At 41.5% G+C, this 23,471-nt stretch overlaps 1 protein-coding gene across 1 annotated transcript in view; it reads left to right on the forward strand.

Moving 5' to 3' along the window:
- Positions 1 to 23,471, forward strand: part of LOC126426505 (GA-binding protein subunit beta-1-like) — a 67,350-nt gene that overhangs the window by 34,313 nt on the left and 9,566 nt on the right. Inside the window, exon 2 of the mRNA XM_050088412.1 lies at positions 16,038 to 16,208. Coding sequence (XP_049944369.1) covers positions 16,038 to 16,208 — 171 coding nt within the window. The remainder of the gene's footprint in view (positions 1 to 16,037; positions 16,209 to 23,471) is intronic.

Below are 23,471 nucleotides of genomic sequence, written 5' to 3' on the forward strand. Positions count from 1 at the left end.
GGCTCTGTCTGTGTAGTGAAAGTGCACTCAAGTTCCCTTTGCACACCCCTGTCCTTTGGTGGCTTTCGTCCCTTAATTTGAGAACGATGGCTAAATATATTGGGTACCGCATTAGGTTTCAGTTTTTAACACCATCTTTACAATTTCCTTCAAACTGATCAGGTGTGAAGTGAAGCTAAAAATGACAATCCAAATTACACTGTTAAATAAAGTTCAAAACTAATACCAGTAAAGAAGTAAAGATGGCATTATGAATAACTAACAAAATAAAGCTTTTCAAATTTCATATACATGAAGTACATCTGTATTTGAAGATTTGATTTTCAGGTTCTGTCTCTTATTCAATGGTGATCGTAGGCATTATTGTAAAAATGATGTGGATGTAGCTTTATTAATACTATCAATAACTTTGTTAATGCATTTAGAGTTATTTCTACATAAATACTACTAGAAAAATGTATAAAGTGAAAAAATCTTTTTTGGTTTTCAGGTGGAACTGAACCCAGGACCCACATATCATAAATCAAACGCTATACCGACTTTTTTTGTTAGATCTCTTTTTTCTTTTGTTCGTCTTCGTTCGGTGCATCTGTTCGGGGTGGACGTCCTAAAACACCCGTTTATGTTCGTCGTTGATCCATTAACTCAGTTTTTTCTTATTACAGAGGGGAGCTAACCCTCTGACCGAACACACTGAGTTACCATGCCGGCGACTGAGGTATACTTGCACTCTTCCATTGTGCTTTGCAATATGTAATTCACATAATTATCTGCTGCAAAGATAAGTTTCCTTATCTCACACAATTTAGCTGTTTCGTATGGAAATGTATCTTTTCTTCCAATACGGTGTAGCCACAGTTCGCCTCTTTTCGCATTCCTTTCGAGCCCTGTGGAATGCAGAAAAGCTTGCTACCTCGGACTGGTTTCGTATAACAATTTACAGGTCAGGACTGCGGCATTTTCACTATAGAACAGTGGAACTTGCCACGTTAAGCTCTTAATTTAATACACAAAGAGTATATATATATTTCCAACACCTGTAAATACTTAAAAAATATCGGCTAGTTGATTCAGATTTGCCACTTATGCTCACGTATTGGTTAGGCTCAAACGGCTGCCTCCCTCCGCTCGCCTCACCCGACCAATAGCAGCCGCCGATTGTCGGCAATCCGCACATAAAAGGTTGGTGGCGCTCTCTCGCATACCCAAGGTGGCTTCCGCCGACTCCCCCTCCCTGATGATGCCTTCCACCCCTCCATCTACCCCCCCTCCTACCAACTTTGAAAATCCCCATCCTCCCCCCACCCCCGCCCGCCGGGGTGGCCGAGCGGTTCTAGGCGCTTCAGTCCGGAACCCCTCACTGTTATGGTCGCAGGTTCGAATGCTCCCTCAGGCATGGATGTGTGTGATGTCCTTAGGTTAGTTAGGTTTAAGTAGTTCTAAGTTCTAGGGGCTGATGACCTCAGATGTTAAGTCCCATAGTGCTCAGAGCCCGTCCCCCCCCCCCTACCCCGCTTTTTCCCCAAGGGCACACTCTCTCCCTTCCCTCAGTACTCCCTTCCTCCCTCCCTCCTCTACCCCGGGCCTCCCCTCCCCTCTACCTTGTTTCCTCCCCCTCCCATCTCCTCTGCACTGGCATCTACACTCTCCCCTCTCCCTCCTCCCCCGCCTTTTCCCCTTTCTGGCAGCTCCCCAGACCCGTACATGTATAGAGAACTTTCGCTGGCCGGAGATCGTCGCCTAGTGTTTATGTGTGCTGTCGTGTTTGTGTTTCATCGTTTGTGCTCCATAGTTCGTGTGTGTCATCTCTGTCTCCTCTGTGTGTGTCCACGTTTCTGAACATTTTTATTTTGGACACTGTGGCCGTGTACGGCTCCATGTGTTTTAATTTTGTATGCCTACGTTTTTTATATCCACCATGTCTGTTCTGCAATTGTCTCCTTCTGTATCATTAGTCATGTGTGTGGCCGAAGAGCGGCGTAGTATGCCGCTGCTGGCCTACCTGTATCAGGTGTCAAAATAACAATAAAGGGAAAAAAAAAACCACTCTCATACAGGGCTCTATCCAACGCTCACGAGGGCGGCTCGCCTGCCCGTCGACACCGACTCCCTCCACATTTAAAGTCTGTGCGGGGCTCGGCCGCAAGTGAAAGTGACATAAATAGGGGCTGCAGACGCCAAGCGTTTAGCAAACGTTAGGTTTTATGGCGCGGGTCGGACGACCAAAATTATGTCAGCAAAATTCCCAGAAAGCAATTGGCGCAGCAGAAAGAGGCCAGAGAGATAATCCGAAGGTCCTGTTGTCGAGTCTCTACGTCCAATCTTTTTAGTTTTGTTCATTTTGTATGTCGCTTACACTGCAAATAGACCGGGATAATACTCCAGACATTGTATTTATTAATATATTAATAAAACGCATGAAAACGAATGGGAAAGTAAAATTTGAAATTGCGAATATTAGTGCTAGCCGCAAGCCGGTCCCAAGCCCGGGCCCATCTAAAAACAAGAGGATGGGGAAGTGTGGAGGGGGAGGAGTAACAACCTCGTAAAAAAACCAGGGTCCGTCCGGCTCCAGATGGTAGCACCCTGTCATAGGGCCCCTGCCTAGGGTTACTAGGTGAAACCCAGCCAACGGTCTCAATGGCGGAAGAGGAACAATTTCCCAACGGCAGAGAGAGCGGAAGAGCTAACTCCAGGGCTTACTACCTTGGTTTTAATTTCGGATTCGGGGCAACCCGATCCCCCAATTTATTATCCAACAATTACTGCTAAGCATGATGGGAACGTCGTCAAAGATAGACACTACTCCAAGAGGTAGACCGAATGGCAAATCCTCCGTTGTTCGTAGAAACAATGCAAGGGGGTCAAAGGATTTTGGAGGACCCCAACCAACATGTATGCAGCCCTCAACACTGAAATTTAAGAAAGCAACTATGTTTGCAACCCTAAATGTAAACTCTCTAATTAAAGTAGGAAAATTGAAATTATTGATTGAAAAGCTGAACCAGAAAGAAATTTTAATATGTGCATTACAAGAAACAAGGTTTTTAGATGAAACTGCTTTAGATTTTGAAAACTATCGTTTATTTAAAGGAAAACCAGGTAAAATCTTAATGAAACAAATGCCATACCTGGGAACAGCATTTCTGGTACATCACTCAATTTTAGATTCAGTTACTAACTTCTACTCGAGTTCTGAGAGACTATCCATTCTTGAGATTAAATGTAAAAACAAAGGATACTCTATAATCAACTGCCATGCACCCATAAACCAGGACAACAAAAATAACCCGGAGAAAGTTGAAGAATTTTGGGAGATACTTGAAATGGAACTGGATAGATGCTCAAAGAAGAACATAAAAATGTTAGTAGGCGATTTTAACGCACAAATAGGAAGGGAGAAAAAATACCATGGAACAGTAGGCCTCTTCCCAGGTCACAAAAGAACTTCAAAAAATGGAGAAAGGCTTATAGAGGTATGTAGGCATTTCAACTTGAAAATAATGACAACACATTTCAAAAAGCTGAGCCGAAAAACTAAAACATGGAGATCACCAAATCCACTTCTCGGAGAATTCCAAATTGACCATGTGGCTATCTCACTTCATTGTCAAGAAGAAATTCAAAACACTAAAGTGCTGAAAAGCCTTGATGTTGATTCAGACCACTATTTGACTACGATTAAATTCAGACCACTCCCATTTCGAAAAGAGAAGAAAACCTTTTACAAAATTCCAAAATATAACACAGAAACGTTAAAAAATGAAGAAATTAAACAACGGTTTCAAAGAGCATTGCAAAAAGATAGCGATGGCATATCCACAATAAATAAGGAAGCGGGATGGGAGGAGATCAAAAACGAAATAGTTGAAATAGCAAAAGAAAATTGTCTCGTGAAAAGAGTAAGAAGACATCCATGGTGGGACAATGAATGTGATGAGAACCTGGAGAAGAGACAGAAATTGTGGCAGAAATGGAACTCCACAAAAGATCCTCAAGATCTTGACAATTTTAAAATCCAGAGAAGAGAAACAGCTAAGCTTTTCCGTAATAAAAAAAGAAGACAATTTCAGGATAACCTAGAACAGATTGAGGAAGACTTTAAAAGAAATAATTCTAGAGATTTCTACAAAACTTTTAGAAAACAGCTAACCAAATACCAATCCCCAAATTTATGTTTTAAAGATGAAGAGAACAAGCTAGGTTTGACAAACAAGACTAATTGTGAAATATTAGCAAAATATTTCGAGAATCTACTAAATTGTGAACCACCAAAAGATAAAATGAGTTTTGAAAACCACCGAAATACTAATACCGAGTCAAAACCTCCAGACGCTGAAGAAATAAAACACATAATACACAGTCTAAAAAACAATAAAGCCCCAGGTGAAGACTCCATAGTACCAGAAATCCTAAAAATAATGGATACCAACCTCCCACAAGTTTTGGAACATATGTTTAAGAAGATCTGGGACGAAGAAAGAATTCCTGAAGACTGGCAGTGTGCCCTGATACACCCACTACACAAAAAGGGGGATAAGATGAATGTTAATAATTATAGAGGGATCTCGCTACTACCAGTAGGATACAAAATTTTGTCAAGGAAATTACTTCAAATCGTGGAGCCAGTTCTGGATAAAAAAATAGGTGAATATCAAGCAGGTTTTAGACAAGGTAGATCCTGTGTTGAACAAATATTTAACCTGAAAACACTAATTCGTTACAGAATCTCAAGAGGCCAGAGATTTGCAATAGTATTTGTAGATTTCAAAAAAGCATACGATTCGGTAGATAGAGAAACATTACTGAAAGTATTGGAAGAATTTGGGGTCGATACGAAAACAATTCAAATTATCAAACAGACGCTAACAAACAGTAAGGCCAAAGTTAAATTTATGGGTGAAATTTCAAGGAAGTTCGAAATTAAAACAGGTGTTAGACAAGGTGATGGTTTATCCCCAATCCTCTTCAACTGCGTACTGGAAAAGATATTGAGAATATGGAAAGAAGAACTCAAAGGCACCAAGAATGACATCAGAATTGGAACAAAAAAAGAAAAAATAGAAGTGGACTGTTTAGCTTTTGCAGACGATCTGGCAATAATTACAGAAAACGAAGAAATAGCTCAGAACTACCTGGAGAAACTACAAGAAGTTTCGGCCAGAGCTGGACTGCAGATTTCATTTGAAAAAACCGTGTATATGTCTAATCATAGAAATAACAAGAAAAATCTTATTACTAAATACGGCAATATTAAGAGAGTAGAAAAATTTAAGTATTTAGGTGAAATAATTCAAGTGAATGGTTTAGACAAGAGTGCAAACCAGGCGAGAGCAAGAAAAATGGAATTTGCTTTTCAAAAAACCAAAGACATATATAACAAAAAAAACATTTCGATTCAAGCTAAATTAAGACATTATAAAACTGTCATTAGACCAGAATGCCTGTATGCATCGGAGTGCCTAACTCTTAACAAAAAGGGGGAAATAGAAAACATGGAAAAGAAAGAAAGGAAAATTTTGAGAAAAATATTAGGACCGAGAAAGATTGGAGAAGAGTACAAGCTAAAGAGTAATAAGGAAATATACAAAACTATTGAGAAAGTGAGTGAGGCAATGCGTAAACGCAGACTAACGTTTTATGGTCACCTGTTGAGGATGGATGGAAACAGACTAACAAGAAAAGTGTTTGAACATAGTAACAGGAACGAAAAAACCAACAATAAATGGATACAGATGGTGAAAAAGGATTTGGCCTATTTTAATGTCACCCGTGAGTCAATCAGGGACAGGGAAAAGTTTAGACAAATAGTGAACGAAATTAAGTGTTTTCCAGAAGAAACGAAACTAAAGAATAATAACAGGAAATGGTCGGAAGAGCGGAGGAGGAACCACTCGAAAATGATGAGGAAATATTGGGAAGAGAGAAAAAAAGATCAAAAAGCCAGGCAAGTGAATTGTTGAACGTGGTCCAAAGATGGCCGAAATCGAAAGAAGAAGAAGAAGAAGTGCTAGCGAAAGGTAATGCATCTGAATTTTTATTTATCTGAAAACTATTAAAGCGCTTTAAGTAAATCAAAACTTTATTAACATTCTACATATCTACATACATGTCTACGTATCTATTGGTCAACACGGCCGCCCTTGTGACGAATACATTTCTCCCAACAAGAGACCAGTTTCTCGATGCCGTCACTGTAGAATGTTTGAGTTTCTTGACGAACCCACAACCTCACCTCTCCACGCACTGCTTCACCACTATCAGAGTCCGCACCTTGTGGTCTAGTGGCTAGCGTTGCTGCCTCTGGATCACGGGGACCCGGGCTCGATTCCCGACCGGGTTGGGAATTTCCTCTGCCTGGGGACTTTGTATTCGTGTTGTCCTCGTCACTTCATAATCAACATCAGTCGTGACAGTGGCTGAGTAAAGGAATTGGACTGTGTGAAATGTTGGGACTTTGCAAGGGCGCTGATGACCGAGCAGTTGAGGGCCCAACACAACCCAACCTCAACACCAAACGCCGTTTCTTTAAATTTCGCCAACAGCTGAAAATCGGATGGCGCCAAGTCGGGACTGTACGGAGTAAACTCGTGGCGTCGGCTGGTCGCAAACGTCGCAGCGCCCGTGTGAGGTCTGGCGTCGCCACTCTGCAGGAGAGCTCGCTCCGCGTGTGGGCAGACTCTTCTGCAGTCAGACACTGAACCACAGCACACCGTCTCTCACGCACTGCGCCGTGTCACACGCTGCAAGTCAGAGCCCTCTACCGCTAGAGGCCTGTAACATTCAGTGAATATAAAGAATCCGCCTCGATTGCAAACAGACACCGGATTCTATTTGCCTTCGAGGCGCATTTTTTATAATCATTAAATTATTCACGATTGCTGACGCGCTGCAGTGTTAAAAGTTCGAAAGTTGTCACGTTGCTCAGCGAGGTGGGAAAGTCGACCGAGGGACATCTTTGTCGTGTCATACCTCAGCCGATGTTGAAAACAGATGAAAAAATTCGGAGGTGTTGCTTTTCAGCACGGTCTCAAAAATTATCTGGAATTGATTGTAAGGCATGCGCGAGAAATTTTTATATAAAATTACATACCTTTATCGTTTTACAGTTGATGATTTATACGGGCTGGGGTGATATTAATCAGTGATAGTCTCAGCGTCTTACAAATGCTGCAAACACAGAACTTTTTCAATTGCATAATTGTTTTAAGGATTCCCGAGAAAAACAAGCTTGATTTAGATACTGTGCCTTACACACATTGTCGAAATAAGTCTGGACTGTAGAATGACTCACACTGTAGAACAGTCGAAAAGTGACACCAAATCGATAAGACAGCTCACAATCACTCTGTCAGTTTACCCACTTGCAAACATTCCAGTGTTCCAGATACATATGTGGGTTGTCTTGGTGTAATCACAATCCTAGATCGAAGCATTAACTGTGCAAGTGTAGAAAAAAAAGAAAATGTCGAACATAAACAAACCCCTCAGGTAACATGACTTTGACTCTGTGAAGGAAGTCACACGAGATGGACAGCAATGTTATAAACTGGTACAATACCTGCTAGTCATCTCTCAGAACTACTTTCGTTTGTGTGTAATGTCTATGTGACACAATTATCTTAATTGGAAATTAGTACAACATGGCATTAAACGCCAACGTCCTGTGCTAATAGAGCTAATGGTACCTCCAGTAAACTAAACCGCACGTTCTAACGTCCAGTCGATCAACTGGGTCCTTCGTTACAGCAGTAGTGTTGCTGAACAGGCATAGCCCGTCACTGGAAACTATGAGATATTGAGTCAGAAAATTATCATTGGTCGCAAGTTTGCGAGTTCCTTATGAGTGTCTTGAAGAACATGTGATCTGACACTGAGACAGAAACAGTTTCCTATGTTTATAATTTTTTTGCTGTTATGTTAATTACCCATATGGAGAACAAGAAAGCAGCGTCCATTTAATATATATATATATATATATATATATATATATATATATATATATATATGTGTGTGTGTGTGTGTGTGTGTGTGTGTTATGTGCAGTCCAGAGATTGTTTGACAGTGGATCTCCAGTCTACATGTCTCTCTCATTCCAACCGCTGTGTTTCTCTGGTTCTTTCCCCATTGACAGATTCGCCAGTTATGGTTTCCAGGAGCCCTTTATGTCTCAACAGATAAGAGAACTAACATTCCTCCTGAGATTCTGTTTTGTTTGCAGCTATAGGAGGTGGTTACCAGGTCGACGATTTAAACCTAAGGCACAAAGACAAGCAGTTGCGTGGGTAAAATTCACACACTTGTCTTTCCAGTGATCGTGTAGTCAAGTTGGCAGAGCTACCGACGTAAGGTATTTATCGTCATCCCCTGTCAAGTTGACATTTGCTCATCTACCTGAACAAATCAGCAGATTGACAGCCTCATAGCTTCTTGTACCCTGATGATGTGGTGCCTTTGTGGGGCTTCGACGGCAGTCTTCCTGCATTTGTCGCACCTCCTCTGTCTAGTTTTCCGCGTCCGTCGACGTTTAAACAGTCACGGATGAACACTTTCGGCTGTGTTAAGGGCGTGGCCGCTTCTGGCGACCCCTGTTTGCGTACGTGGCAGCTGCTGTTCTCCAGTCTGGAGGTACTCTGCTGTCGCTGGAGCAGTGTGATGGCAGCGTGGTGTGTGTGTGTGTGTGTGTGTGTGTGTGTGTCTGTGTGTGTGTGTGTGTGTGTGTGTGTGTGTGTGTGTGTGTGCTCCATGTAACCACCACCAGCCCCACACTTTTTTATAAATCCAGACTGAGTTTCTTAAAATGTGGCTTGGCCTTTTTGAGGAAATGAAGTTAATATTTCCGCTGGACAACTACCTTAAATGTTCATTACTTTCTCTCTTTTTAAGTCATTCTTCTATTGATGGAAATTCAAATGTCTGTTTTAAGATTTGTGGACAGTTTCCCTCGTTCACTTGTACAACACATAAGAGTATCGAGCCAAACTTTCACATTCATTGCTCCCACAGAAGATCAGCAAAAACATTGTCGGTACCTGGCTCATGTTAATTCTCGACTTCTACAAAACTATTTCGAATTGCTGTTTTAAAATCGATTCTTCAGCGACTGTTACTAATGAAACAACGTAAATCCAATAAGCAGATAGGGATATCCCATTTTATTCAAATGTCCAGTCTCGGGATCTAATGCACACAGTCTACACAGTCAGTGTAAGGACGAACTGAGAAATTCTTCAGCGAAAATTAGACCTCGTTGTCCAGAAACTGTATCATCGAGTGGTTATCTACTATTATCAGTACCATCTGCAATGCGGAGGTTCAGTGACCTCTGCTACAAAATGATAGTATACGTGTTAGTTGAAAACAAATGGTTCAAATGGCTCTGAGCACTATGGGATGTAATATCTGAGGTCATCAGTCCCCTAGAACTTAAAACTACTTAAACCTAAAGACATCACACAAATCCATGCCCGAGGCAGGATTCGAACCTGCGACTGTAGCAGTCGCGCGGTTCCGGACTGTAGCGCCTAGAACCGCTCGGCCACCGCGGCCGGCTGTTAGTTGAAGGGAAAGTATATTCTCTGCGGCTGGCTCTGACATATCGTGCTGTGTGTGGTTGTCGGATGTCGTCCTGTTGGACTATTTGAGAAGTGTTGAGAATGAGTTGCACGCTGAGTAGGCCTGGTTCCCAATGTTTCGCAGAAATACCCTCTAGGTTGTAATAGATGGTGGATTCCCTGTGTGAAACAACTCCTGCAAGGCTACATGCACAACTATTGGTTAAATGACGAATAATATAGATTCCTGCAATATAATAATGTTGTTTTCTTGAAGAACAGAAGTGAAGAGAATATCTAGTTGAATAATGTACTGCTCACAGTTCTTCACAACCTTCTTGACATCTGGGTAGATGTCCACTTCGAACGATTGCCGGTTCAAGTAAAATCGCCGTGTAGAAAAAATTATGGAAATGAAGCCTCCCCCCCTTCTGGAGCTTATCGCGCAAATAAAATGTGCTGAAAGAAAACCGTAACTATTTAAAAAGGTATTATTAAAGATATGCAGGTATTCACCAATGGCATCAGTCTAACACAGCAAAGATGTAACGATACTGCCACTGGCTGGTGATGGACCACTTTTTATGAACCGTCACTCGAGAAGTATCAGTAAGCAACCAATTGTAAGCAACCAGTTTGTAGACATTTATCTGTCGAACTACACGTGTAGGAAAAGTTGTTCTTTAGGTTTTGGCATCAAGTGTCAGGAGAATAGGATACATTCACTGTGTGAATGCAGCATCACGCATTCTGCTGTGCACACAAAGCTGTATTGCCCAACCCGGCCTCAAACACAGTGATGTGTGTAGTTTGCAGCCGTCAGCTCTTATGGGTCGCTGTGAGCCTGTTCGCATAGAGCAGCGTTTAAAGTTGTTCAGTGCCTCTGTGGCTGATGCCAATGAGACACCTCTGAATAGTGTCACGCTGCATGAAGATGACGACCAAGTACGTCACTTCTGGCCGACACCTCGAGCAAGGAAGCGTACTGCACAACGGTTCGAGGAGGGCGGCAACATATTTACAGTTTTCGACAGCTGATGTTGATCTGCGGAATTTTCTTCGTGTAGTAAAGGAGAATATCAGAGTAATCGCTGTTCACACCTCAGTACTACAGCTTTGTTCTCTGTCACTTTCTTTCTTCATGCAAGCCATATGCCAGTAACCTCCCCAACATAATTCTTTGTTCTCTCCAAATCTAGGCAGTACATGGAAGATTTTGAATTGCTCTAAAGGAACATTATATGACAGAATAATGGTTCGCTGTCAGGTCTTGTATGGAACATGATCAGAAAACCTGGTGAAGTAAGCATCGGTGCTCCAGTGTACGGCTGCTCACACCTCTCGCAGCCTGGGACCACCTCACAGGAACACAAACCAGTCCTCGTGGTGGTTCCAGTTCGTTCCATAAAACTGAGACTTCCCACCTCATTTCCTTCTCCTCTCTATTCAGCCACTATATGAAGCTCACACAGTACTTGGATACATTCCCTTCTGTGTCATGCTTTACTGAGTCTTTGATGAATCGGTACCCCACGCCTCTCTGCCTGTTTCAGTTGCTCTATGGATTTCTATAGCCACCCAGTGAACACCATAGACTTGCATTCCACTGTGGCACTACCTATGATATTATCTACCCCAACTATTACTGTTGCTATTCCACCTTTCATAGTCTGAACATGAAAGAGTTTCTGAGACCAACAATCCCTTTTTTCTGCACCATCTTACAGTTACATGTGTCCATACAAGTCTAGTAGCCATTAACACTGATAAACTGTCATTTATTTTTCAGCTAGATTCTAGTACTTAGGTAATATTTTGTGTGGTATTTGACACACTGGTAACCTTGTGTTTGAGATGACGCTACTTGCATTCCCTCAACCAACTCCAATGAACTTATAGCCTGTACTGTAAAACATTCAGTGTGTTTATCTTTTGTTCAATAGACATCAACATGAAAATTCATGTTTGAAACATCGATCATGTTACAGTCATTAATTACGTTCTTGAAAAAAAAAATTTAACACATCGCAGCTAAATATATTTTTCTACATTACTCCAAACTGCTCCTGCACACTATGGGAAATGACAGGAGGTCTATAAAGTTTTTATTAACAGTAATCTTTTTAGTAACAGTAATCTTTGTGTACAGTGTCTGATGATCGATGTGTCCTGTTAATTAAGTTAAAATGTCCTTCACAACCAGAAGAGTGCCGTGCCTGTCCAGTTGGTTTGCTGCACCACTAGCGAGATATGCTCGTCTCTGAACTAGAAGTTATGCGAGGAAAAGTTCTGTGCTGACTGGGATTCTAACAACGTACTTACTGTCACCGCTGATGACTACACATGAATTGACGTTCACTGTGAAATAGTTTTTCACCAGTAATTAGAAGTGCAATTTATAAACCGCAAATGATATTATAAAAACTTCTGTGCCTGATTGAGAGTCAAAACCGGTACGAATCGTTATTGTTGACAATGAATGTAGAAATGTAAAAAAATTATTATTGCCTTTCACCGATGATTTGCAGTGCAAATGCTACGACTTGAAGTCACCTGATGAAAATTTTTGCACCCACCCACTATTTAAAACCACACCTGCGTCTTTCATGGAAACGCTGAAGAATTTGTATAGCTGGGGAAACAACAAAAGGACGGAACTGTATAGTCCAGAAAGGGTCAAAAACAGCGGAAAGGGATACCTGAGTTGAACTCCCTGCTCATCACCAACACTCTCCAACATCTCAAGCTGAAATACGTACGCTGTGACGTTACATGGCGATTGGTCCACTAGTGAAATGCGTACTTTCGACTTGATTTTGTAATCGCTGAAATGAAATCACATAACAGTCAGCTACACTATTGACATTATGGAATGATGCAGAAATTTCAGGAATGTTGGCCCCTAGATGAGCAGCTGTGATTTTGTACGAGTCTATGGTTACACTAATACTGGATCATACAAAATAAACTCGGCGACAGGTATCAATCAAATTTCCAGAAAGTTCTCCGGGTAGTGTTGTCGCATTTATTGCTGCAGTAGTGTGTCATTGTGTCAAGACCAGTTAATTATTTTGTACTGCTTAATTATTGCGCTAGAGGTTTATATCTTTACTAAAAGAAGAGATGTATTTGGTTTATGAGGATGTCATTCATGTTGTTTGTTGTGGTCTTCAGTCCTGAGACTGGTTTGACGCAGCTCTCCATGCTACTCTATCCTGTGCAAGCTTCATCATCTCCCAGTATCTACTGCAGCCTACATCCTTCTGAATCTGCTTAGTGTATTCATCTCTTGGTCTCCCTCTACAATTTTTACCCTCCACGCTGCCCTCCAATACTAAATTGGTGATCCCTCGATGTCTCAGAACATGTCCTATCAACCGTTCCCTTCTTCTAGTCAAGTTGTGCCTCAAGCTCCTTTTCTCTCCAATTCTATTCAATACCTCCTCATCAGTTACATGATCTACCCATCTAATCTTCAGCATTCTTCTGTAGCACCACATTTCGGAAGCTTCTATTCTCTTCTTGTCTAAACTATTTATCGTCCACGTTTCACTTCCATACATGGCTACACTCCATATAAATACTTTCAGAAACGACTTCCTGACATTTAAATCTATACTCGATGTTAGCAAATTTTTCTTCTTCAGAAACGCTTTCCTTGCCATTGCCAGTCTGCATTTTATATCCTCTCAACTTCGACCATCATCAGTTATTTTGCTACCCAAATAGCAGAACTCCTTTACTACTTTAAGTGTCTCATTTCCTATTCTAATTCCCTCAGCATCACCCGACTTAACTCGACTACATTCCATTATCCTCGTTTTGCTTTTGTTCGCGTTCATCTCATACCCTCCTTTCAAGACACTGTCCATTCCGTTCAACTGTTCTTCCAAGTCCTTTGCTGTCATTCTTAGACAGTCATTTATAGACAGTCATTATTATGTTCAGACACTGGGCCCATTTTTATGCTGGAAGTATCGTTCTTTTACTGCAATTTCAAAAGTAATGTATTTTTTTTACCATGAGGTGATATTAAGCTACAAAGCAGCTTTGTTTATCCAATAAAATTGTTTTTTGAGGAGGTCATTCGTTGTTATTCTGTTATTATTCACACCATTGATCTTGGCAAAGACGAGGCATGTCTTCAGTAAATGCAGCACAGGGGATCCCCCTGGATAAATTCCGTGTGGAAAAATTTACCAAAGGCTGTAGGGGAGTGGAAGGAGGCCTAAAAAAAAGTGTCACTCAACTGCGTAAGGAAGTGCATACTTTTTCCTCGTGTTGCAGTCAACATTGATGCATATAGCCTGAAAGGGCATTATTAACTGAAACAAGTAGAGTCATGTATAAGGTCGTAGAGATTTTGTTTGATGTGTTGTGATACAGGCTGCTATAAGTACATTTATCAGTCGTCATTCCTTATTTGAATTTATAAACTGTTTTTGCAGTGATGTATTGAATGTTGTACATTTGAAGGTTACAAGGATGATTGTTTCAACATTCAAAAACGGTGCATTAAACATTTTGTGAGTGTATGTGGTTTTTGCAGTGGTGTATTGAATGTTGTACATTTGAAGGTTACAAGGATGATGGTTTCAACATTCAAAAACGGTGCATTAAACATTTTGTGAGTGTATGTGGTAAGTGCAGCGAAGAATTCACATCAGAAAACAGTTTTCTCATTTCGAATAGTATTCCTCTGATGTGACAGTTTACCAGTACGGTCCAATCGATTACTGGCAAATGTATTGAAATACGACCGTTTAACCTTCGTGCAATACTTGAATTTAATAGGAAATGTTGAGGAAGAAAAAAGAGATTAACTTAGGGTCAAACGTCCCATCGACTGCAAGACCATTAGAGTCAAAGCAGAATCTACAGCTCCCAAATGCGGGGAAGGAAATCTACAGTTCCCTTTCAAAGGAAAGGTCTCAGCATTTGCGTTCATCGATTTAAGGAAATAAAGCAGAACGCAAATTAGGATGGTCAGATGGACATTTCAACCACTGGGCTTTAACTTCATAAAAGTAAATTTTGTGGCCCTGAGGAAAAATGTACAATCAAAGGTTAATCTGTGTCCTCAGAATGTAACATCATGCATACGGTGTGACGAAAGTGTTCTGTAGTAAGAAATCCTTCCAAGCAGTATGCCCTTAGTAATTAGCATCTTTCGTAATCGTGGCTGGCTGCAAAGATTTTCATCGAGTCATTTAAACTGCTAGTACGTGCACATCAAACCAAAAGAGAAAAGTAATTGTGATTTTATCGTCTGCGTATGTCTTGTCATCAAAGACGGTTGGTGTTCGTTTCGACTTGATCACTTACCAAAGTTTTCAAGGCATCATTTCAGGTTAAAAATGTCACTCCTAGCAACCGTCGAAACAGAATTCGATAATCACGTCTCCTTATTTGCAGTAAGCAACGATGCTGCGAGCGGGCTTACATTCCCGCCCCTCACAGAACTTTTCGTCGCGTTATTTCCAGTTCAGAGATGTGCACATGTCGCTACAGGTCAACTAAGCAGATGCTTAACGTGTGTTTGTGGCTAGGAAACAATGATACGTACTTGATTCAAATCCCAGTAAAGGAACAAAATTACTTGCCTCACCGTTTCAGGTTGTCATCTCGCTAACAACGAAAAATTTGATATATAACGTGTTATTGTGCCTAGTTAACAATCCTATTAAGTGCTGGGTTCAAATTGCCATCCAACCCAAAACTTAGTGAAACTTCAAGATTTCAGCGCTTAGATACGTGCACGCTAGCTTACCTGTGACTGAAACGATATCTAAGACCTTTGGTATTTAGTTAACAGAGACAACGGTTGTTCGATTTGAGTCCTGGATGTCAGTGTGAACAAACGTTTTCGTCACGTAATTTCAAGGTGAAAGTTAGTTTCTAAAATGTCATTTATTGCAGTAAACTTGAGTTTTGCAGGCGCTAAAGACTGTCATCTAATAATAACTCTTTTTCTGGTATTGACATTATTGAGATATTAGTCTGATTGTGGACTGACAGCCTTACAGATCAGTTTTCTCAAGTGGTCTCTTGCAGTAACCATTTTGAACAGTGAAACGCCCATACCAGAAAAGAGAGCAGAGGGATGGCAAGACAGTAACACTAAGTAGGTGCATACAAATCAGGTGGAGTGGAATTCAGGCTGTTTGGATAATTTGGAGGGTGATAGTACATGAGCTGACCTGTCCACTAATTCTGTATGTATCTTAATCCTGCACTTGATTTTGAACTACCTGTTGTATGGTGTTGTCATCAACTGCTGTAGGGAGCTCAGGCGTGCATCTGAATGTCATTAACTCAACGGCAATTTATCTGTATAAACTGTACCGCTATCGCAGCATTCGGCACCTGTCGTCTGCCAGTTGCCAGTGTGTGCACGGCCCCTCAGCAGGGCTGGCTGTAGTGAGCCACCCCCACATCCTCACATGGATACGCCAGCTAGCTCACACTCTGCTCTATGTGCAGCACACCAGCCGTCACCGCCACTACCGCCATTGCCACCACCGCCACCACCGCCACTACCGCCACCATGGCCACCGCCACCACCACCACTGCCAACGCACCCCGCCAGACACCTGCTGCAGCTGCACTTCCCACATCTCCTCCACCTGGAGAAGCCACTGTCTCTCGTATGCAGTGAGTTCCCTCACTACACACACACGCACACACACATTGGCACTACATTGTACAGAAGGTAGAAAAACAGAGAAAGGAAATGTAAAGGATCAGTCTACATTCAGTGAGGGTTAGCAAAATGAAATGGAAAGAAAATCATAACATATGGTCAGATGAATAATGGGCAGTATCCACAGAATGAGGAAGTTGTATTATGAAAGAAAGGTCAAATAAAATGGTTTGGTAGGGAAAGCAGTGATCTATTGTGAACATTTCAGTGATATATTCCCATCAGAACCAGTAAACCAATCCAACAATAACTCTGGCATGTAAGGCGACGTCACACACGGAAAATCCAGTCACAGAGAGGGATTATAAGAGCACTTGATGCATAACACTGTATTTAAAGAGACATAAACATCTAAAAATCATGGTGTATTGGAAACTGTAGCAGGGGACAAGTAAAGACAGATTTATTTAAGAGAAAATTTAGGGTCGTTGGTAGAAACAAAGGAGGAGAAAGGATCCTAGACCCCTCTATTAAGCTTGTGCTAACAACAAGAATTACTCTGATCAAGAATCAAAACAAAAGCAGTAGTTGGCAGAGGTGGTCTCTTAAGCCTAAGCTCCTCAGGGTTTGGACCAACATGATTGTACCATTTTATTTTGCTATAACAGGTAGTCAAAGTAACAACAGACATGCAAAGCAGAAACTGTCTACTGTAGATCATATTTCTGTCTGTCAACACACTTAGAGTGCTGAGATCCCATCATTTATTTCTGGGAAGAGGGGGTGCAGGGTCGGACTCTTCACCACAGAGCAGCATTTTCATCCAAAGTCTCCAGTTATTTGTTGGATGTAGTACAATCTTGGTCTTTGTCTACAGTTTTTACTCTCTGCTGCTTCCACCAGTACCATGGCAGTTATTCCCTGATGTCTTCAGATATATCCCACTTTCCACAGTTCCTTTCTTATCAATTCACCTAATTCTCAACATCCTTTTATTGCATCCCAATTTGAATGCTCCAAGTCACTTCTCTTCCTGTTATCTCCCATAATCCATTATTTATTTTCATACAATACTGTGCTCCAAATGTACATTTTCAGATATTCTATCACAAAATTGAGGCCTATCTTTGGCTGCAGTAGCGTTGTTTTGCCTGGAATGATCTGTTTTCCTCTGTTACATTACTTCATATAACAATCTCGCTCTGTCCCTCAGTGTACATTGGCTTCCCAGGTAGCAGAATCACTCAAATTCATTTACTTTGTGGTCCCTAATTTTGATGTTAAGTTTGACACTGATGTTATTTCTGTTACTCCCCAATATTTCCGTCTTTCTTTAGTTTAAATCATAATGCTGTGCTCATCCAACTGTTTATTGTATTCAACCACTTGGGTACTTCTTTCTCACTTTCAGTGAACATGGTAATAACACCAGTGAATTTTATCAATGAAATACATTCACCCTCAATTTTAATTAAATTCCTGGAGGTTTATTCAATTCCACGAACGATTCGTTGATGTTCAAACTGAACCCTTGGCGATACTAATTCGGTCCTTGTTTTGCACCTTTTTAATGACAGTATTCCTTGCTTCAGTTTTTGCTGTTCCGTGTTGATTATTGTACATATAGTAATTTATATAATCTGCTTGTATTCTATATCTCACTCGTTTTTTCGAGATTTCACACATGTCGCATTACTTTACATTGTCAATCTTTTTAAAGGTGGCCTAATGCAATGAAGGCTGCATGATTTTCTTTAAACTTTGCTTCCCTTTTGAAGTGTATGATTAGATCTATCTCTCTGGTGCTTTTACCTTTGTTAAATCCAAACTTACTTTCTTGTACATATTAATCGTGTCAGCAATTAGTATTCATAAGCTGTTAAGCTCATTGTGCGAAATCGTTCGTATTTAATGGTCCTTACTCGCATGTGGAGTGTGTAGATGATATTTTTCTGTAAATTTGTTGCTATGTCTATAGTCCCATAGATTCTACAGATGAATTTGAATAGTTGAAACTTCCTGGCAGATTAAAACTGTGTGCCCGACCGAGACTCGTACTCGGCACCTTTGCCTTTTGCGGGCAAGTGCTCTACCATCTGAGCTACCGAAGCACGACTCACGCCCGGTACTGACAGCTTCACTTCTGCCATTCTGGAATTTGAATAGTTGTTTCATTGCAGCCTCCTGCAAGCATCATATAAACTGCAAGGGAATGTTATTTAACCATTCGCTTTGTTTTTGCACAAATCGTCCAGAGCTTTGTTAAACTCTATGTCTAATGACCAGTCCGCTATGTTTTCCAGCTCGACTTTCAGTTTCCCTTCCATCATGTCATTCAATAGTCCCTCACCTCATGGAGGTGCTCAGTGTACTTTTGTCAGCCATTTCTTTCACTCCCCCCCTTCCCTCCCTCTCTCTCTCTCTCTCTCTCTCCTTCTTTCTCCCCCCTCCCTGTACTTAGCAGCGGAATTCTTTTCGAACTCTTACACCCAAACCTGCAGATGTCAGACACTCAGATCAGTACCAAAAGTTGCAGGTCGATAGCTTATCAACAAAAACTGCGATTTAGTTCAAGCTGTCTGCTGTTGTCCAGCAGAGAGTACATAAACGTTAATTAAAAGTAACACCAGGACTACAGAGCACTTCACAAGCCTAACAGTGAGTATGTAAAGTATGGTGCTTTCATGTGGAAGTTGATAGAGCCTAAGATTCCTGTATCAAAGATCATGGGTTCACAACCCAACGACCCTAAATTTTTACCGTATTATGTGTGAAAGTGCTATATGGGACGACGCGCTTTTTTTTTGGGTCATCAATCTTCTAACTGGTTTGATGCGGTCCATCACTAATTCCTCTCTTGTGCCAACAACCTCTTCATGACAGAGTAGCACTTGCAATCCATGTCCTCAATTGTTCGCTGTATGTATCCCAATCTCTGTCTTTCTCTGCAGTCCTTAGCCTCTGTAACTCCCTTTGCTACCATGGAAGTCATTCGCCGATTTCTTAGCAGATGTGCTATCATCCTGTCCCTTCAACTTGTCAGTATATTCCACATATTCCTTTCCTCTCCGATTCTACACAGAATCACTTCATTGCTTACCTCGTCAGTCCACCTAGTTTTCAACATTCGCCTGTAGCACCACATCTGAAATGCTTAGATTCTCTATTCCAGTTTTGCCACAGTCAATGTTTCACTACCATGCAGTCCTGTACTCCATATGTACATTCTTACAAGTTTCTTCCTCAAATTAAGGCCTATGTTTTATATCAGTAGAATTCTCTTGGTCAGGGCTAGTCTGCTTTTGATGTCCTCCTTCGTCCATCCGTCTTTGGTTATTTTGCTGCCCAGGTAGCAGAATTCTTTAACTTCATCTGCTTCATGACCATCAATTCTGATGCTAATTCAGTTTCACTCAGGATAGGAATGTCAGCAGCATATCATATCCTTGATATCCTTTCATCTTGAATTTTAATTCCACTCCTGATCCTTTCCTTTATTTCATTCCTTCTTTGTACAGATTGAACAGTAGGGTGGAAGACTACATCCCCACCTTACACTCTTTTTAATCCAAGCACTTTGTTCTTGGTCGTTCACTCTTATTATTCCTTCTTGGCTCTTGTACATATTGTATACCACACATCTCTAGCTATAGCTTAGCCCTATTTTTCTCAGAATTTCGAACACCTTGCACCACTTTACATTGTCGAACACTTTGTCCAAGTCATCAAATCCTATGAACGTGTCTTGATTTTTCTTTAGTCTTGCTTCCATTGTCAACCATAATGTCAAAATTGCCTCTCTAGTGCCTCTACCTTTTCTAAAGCCAAACTAAGTGTCATCTACCACATCCTCAATTTTCTTTTCCATTCTTCTGTATATTATTCTTGTCAGGAACTTGGATGCATGAGCTGCTGAGCTGATTGTGCGGTAATTCTCGCACTTGTCAGCTCTAACAGTCTTTGTATTGGGTTGATGGTATTTTTCCGAAGTCCTAAGACACATACATTCTATGCACCAACGTGAATAGTCGTTTTGTTGCCATTTCTCCCAATAATTTTAGAAATTATGATGGAATTTTATCTATATGATCTGCCTTATTGGATCTTAAGCCTTCCAAAGCTCTCTTATATTATGATTCTAATACTGGACGTGCTCATGACATGTAAAATGGCTGTTTGGAGTTCACAGCAATGTTCTCTTGGTGGTCCGCTTTCGGTTCGTTTCACTGAAAGCAGTAAAGCTGTAGAGTGCTTTAGTAGTTTCACAGAATATACAACCAGAACAGAAAAATAAAGAAACAGTTGCATCGCACATGTGGAAATAACAGCAATAACAATAATCAATAATACACAACATAATAAGATCAATGATAAGTACATGATGTTCAACTAACGAAGCAAAAGAAGCAGACTGTCAAAAGAACATTGTTTCAAACTCCGAAAAGTCTTTGTACATGTCAGGAAAATCTCGTTCCATGTAACAGCTTCGCCCCAACACAGTTAAAAAAAATGTTGTCACCAGTGGGATTTGAACGTTATACCTCCTCATCCATGCGAGATCTAGGATGCAGTTACTCACAGATGCGCTTTTCCCATGCTTAGTAGCTCTCGTGATACTTTTAATTACCCTTTACACGTCCTGTTTTGGTTCATACTCCATCGACATAACGGCTTTTGGCACCGATCTGAGAGTCTGACATCTGGAAGGTTGGGTGTTGGTGTTGTCATCCTTGCATTTAATTTCACAGAAGGATCTTTAGGCTTTTCCATGTGCTGATTGCGTGCATCCTACGATCACTTTTTATTTATTTACCTGAAACTTATTGCAGTCATTCTACTTCATCGTCCCTCGAACTTAGAATTACATTCTTTAGCGACCTGTAATACTTTATTCCTGGCTTTCCCTGACTATTTTAGTACTTCTGTCTTTCATCAAACATTTTATGTATTTTTTCGTTTGCTCAGATTTCTTCAGAGTTGCCTTCCTTGCTCCAACATTTCTCTGTTCAATTTTCGTGTTTCGCGTTGTCAGTGACACCAGCTGCTGAAATTCCAGCTGAGACATTCATTATCGCGTTACCTACAGTCTCACAGAAGTTGAAAAACCCATTTCATTCGTCAGCTCTTCAGTATCCCATTTATCTACACATTGATTGCTCCTAACAGTTCTTTTCAGTTTGTTCACCACCATAACTAACTGACCCTAGGTCTGCTCGTGCGTACCTCTTACAGTTCATCGGATTCTCTATCTGGGAATGATATAATACAGCTGGAACCTTCCAATTCTTCCAGGTCTGTCTTATACACCAAATATACACCACCACCTTCCTCCTTAACATTCTTGATAGCCAGGGACGCTGAGGCGCTGAAGCAATCATACAAATATCACAGAACAGAGAGTGTAGACTTGCAGTAATTCCGCCACACAGAGCAGGGGGTCTCTCACACAGGGAGCGGTGTGGACAGAGCCAGCTGCGAACTGATGAGCAAGTCCCACAGAGGACAGTTCAGTAATGACTGCACATGGTAAGACAAACGTCTTGAAATTTTTCTGGAGCTGCTGTCCTACAGGTCATACATATTTCAAAAGTGGTTGTTAAATAACGAAATTGAGAAGTAGCTCAAAGTGTTAATCACGTTTTTTTTTCAAAGTTTGGAAGGGCGACTTCTCCTTAACATTTGACTGTCTGTTACCATTATAACAGCTACAAAGACAGACAGACGTACAAATGCCTCTACCTGAAGCACATACTTTGGTCTGTACTGGTCTCAGATGCCACACTTCAGGGATTAGTACCCAACCAGTCCTACGACGTTTATTATGTATAGTAAAACGACAATATCTAAAAGGGTGCACATGAAATGCGAGGTAGTTAAGTTATGTGGGTCACGTACAAAGAGGCACAATCCAGTTCAGATCATTCGGATACCTTTGAGAACGATAGTACCAGAGCTGGCCTGTACAGTGGCTCTGTAATTAAGTTTCGTGTAAGTGTCAGGCACTGTATGTACGTTTTCTTCATGCTTGATTTTGAACTACCTGTTGTGTGGTATGGTGAGCAACTGCTGTGGGGAACTCAGGTGGTGCAACTAAATGTGATTACCGCACTGGTAATTAATTTGTATTTACTGGACCGCTACTCCTGTTGTCGGCGTGTATGAGTGTGTGTGTGCGCTGCAGTGGGCCGTCCCCAGGACCCCACGAGGACACGCCTGCTCACACTGTGCCTCTCTCTCTGTGTGTGCAGCCCACCACCCGCTACACAGATGAGGCCCACCACCACCACCACCGCCGCCGTCGCCACCGCCGCCACCACCTCCACCACCTCCACCACGACCACTGTCACCACCACCACTGCCGGCACAACCCGCCAGATTCCTGCTGCTGCTGCTGCTGCTGCTGCACTGCCCACGACTCCTGCACCTGATGACGCCACTGTCTCTCGCTTGCGGTGAGTTCCCTCACCACACACGCACACACGCATACACACACACACACACACACACACACACACACACACACACACACGAGTATTATGTGGTAGATAAGATATAAATACCGAAAAGCGAAGTGTAAATGCTGAGTCTACATTTAATGACCGTCAGCAAAGCGAACTAGGAATAAAATCAGAACAATACAGTCACATGAATAACGGGGCTGTATCGACATGATAGGAGGTTGTATCGTGAGAGAGAGAGTCATTAAGAATAGGTTGGTAGGGAAAATAGTGAGTTACTGTCAACAGTTCAGTGATTTATTCTCATGCAACGAATGTCAGCGATAATTCAGGCACATACGCCAACGTCATACACAGAAAATCTGGTGGCAGGGAGCGACTGTGACTGCCCTGAATGTGTGACTCTTTTGTCAAAAGAGATAAACGTCCAGTACTCTTGGCATATTGGAATGGTCTAGCAGGGGTCAGATAAACACATGTTTGTGAGACCATCTGGGGTGGTTGGCAGGACTGAGACAGGACAAATAGAAAAACAATTATTTGCCATAAAATTTCCGCTAATAACAACAAATATGCTCGTCAAGCAGCAAAGAGTAGCAAATGTCGGCAGAGCGTCAGCTCGTCAGGGTGTGGACGACTTTGGTCGACCCGCCGCAGTATGGAGTAACAGCCAGTCCCAGTAACAACACACATGCGAAGCAGAAACTCTGCCTGCTGTTGACCATGTTTCTGTCTGTGTGAACAACAAGTTTAGAGTGCTGTGGGCACCCAGAGTCCACAATTATTTGTGCTGTGCACTCCTATCTCTGTCCTGCC

This window comes from Schistocerca serialis, chromosome 11 (genome assembly GCF_023864345.2).
Source record: "Schistocerca serialis cubense isolate TAMUIC-IGC-003099 chromosome 11, iqSchSeri2.2, whole genome shotgun sequence".
NCBI lineage: Eukaryota > Metazoa > Arthropoda > Insecta > Orthoptera > Acrididae > Schistocerca > Schistocerca serialis.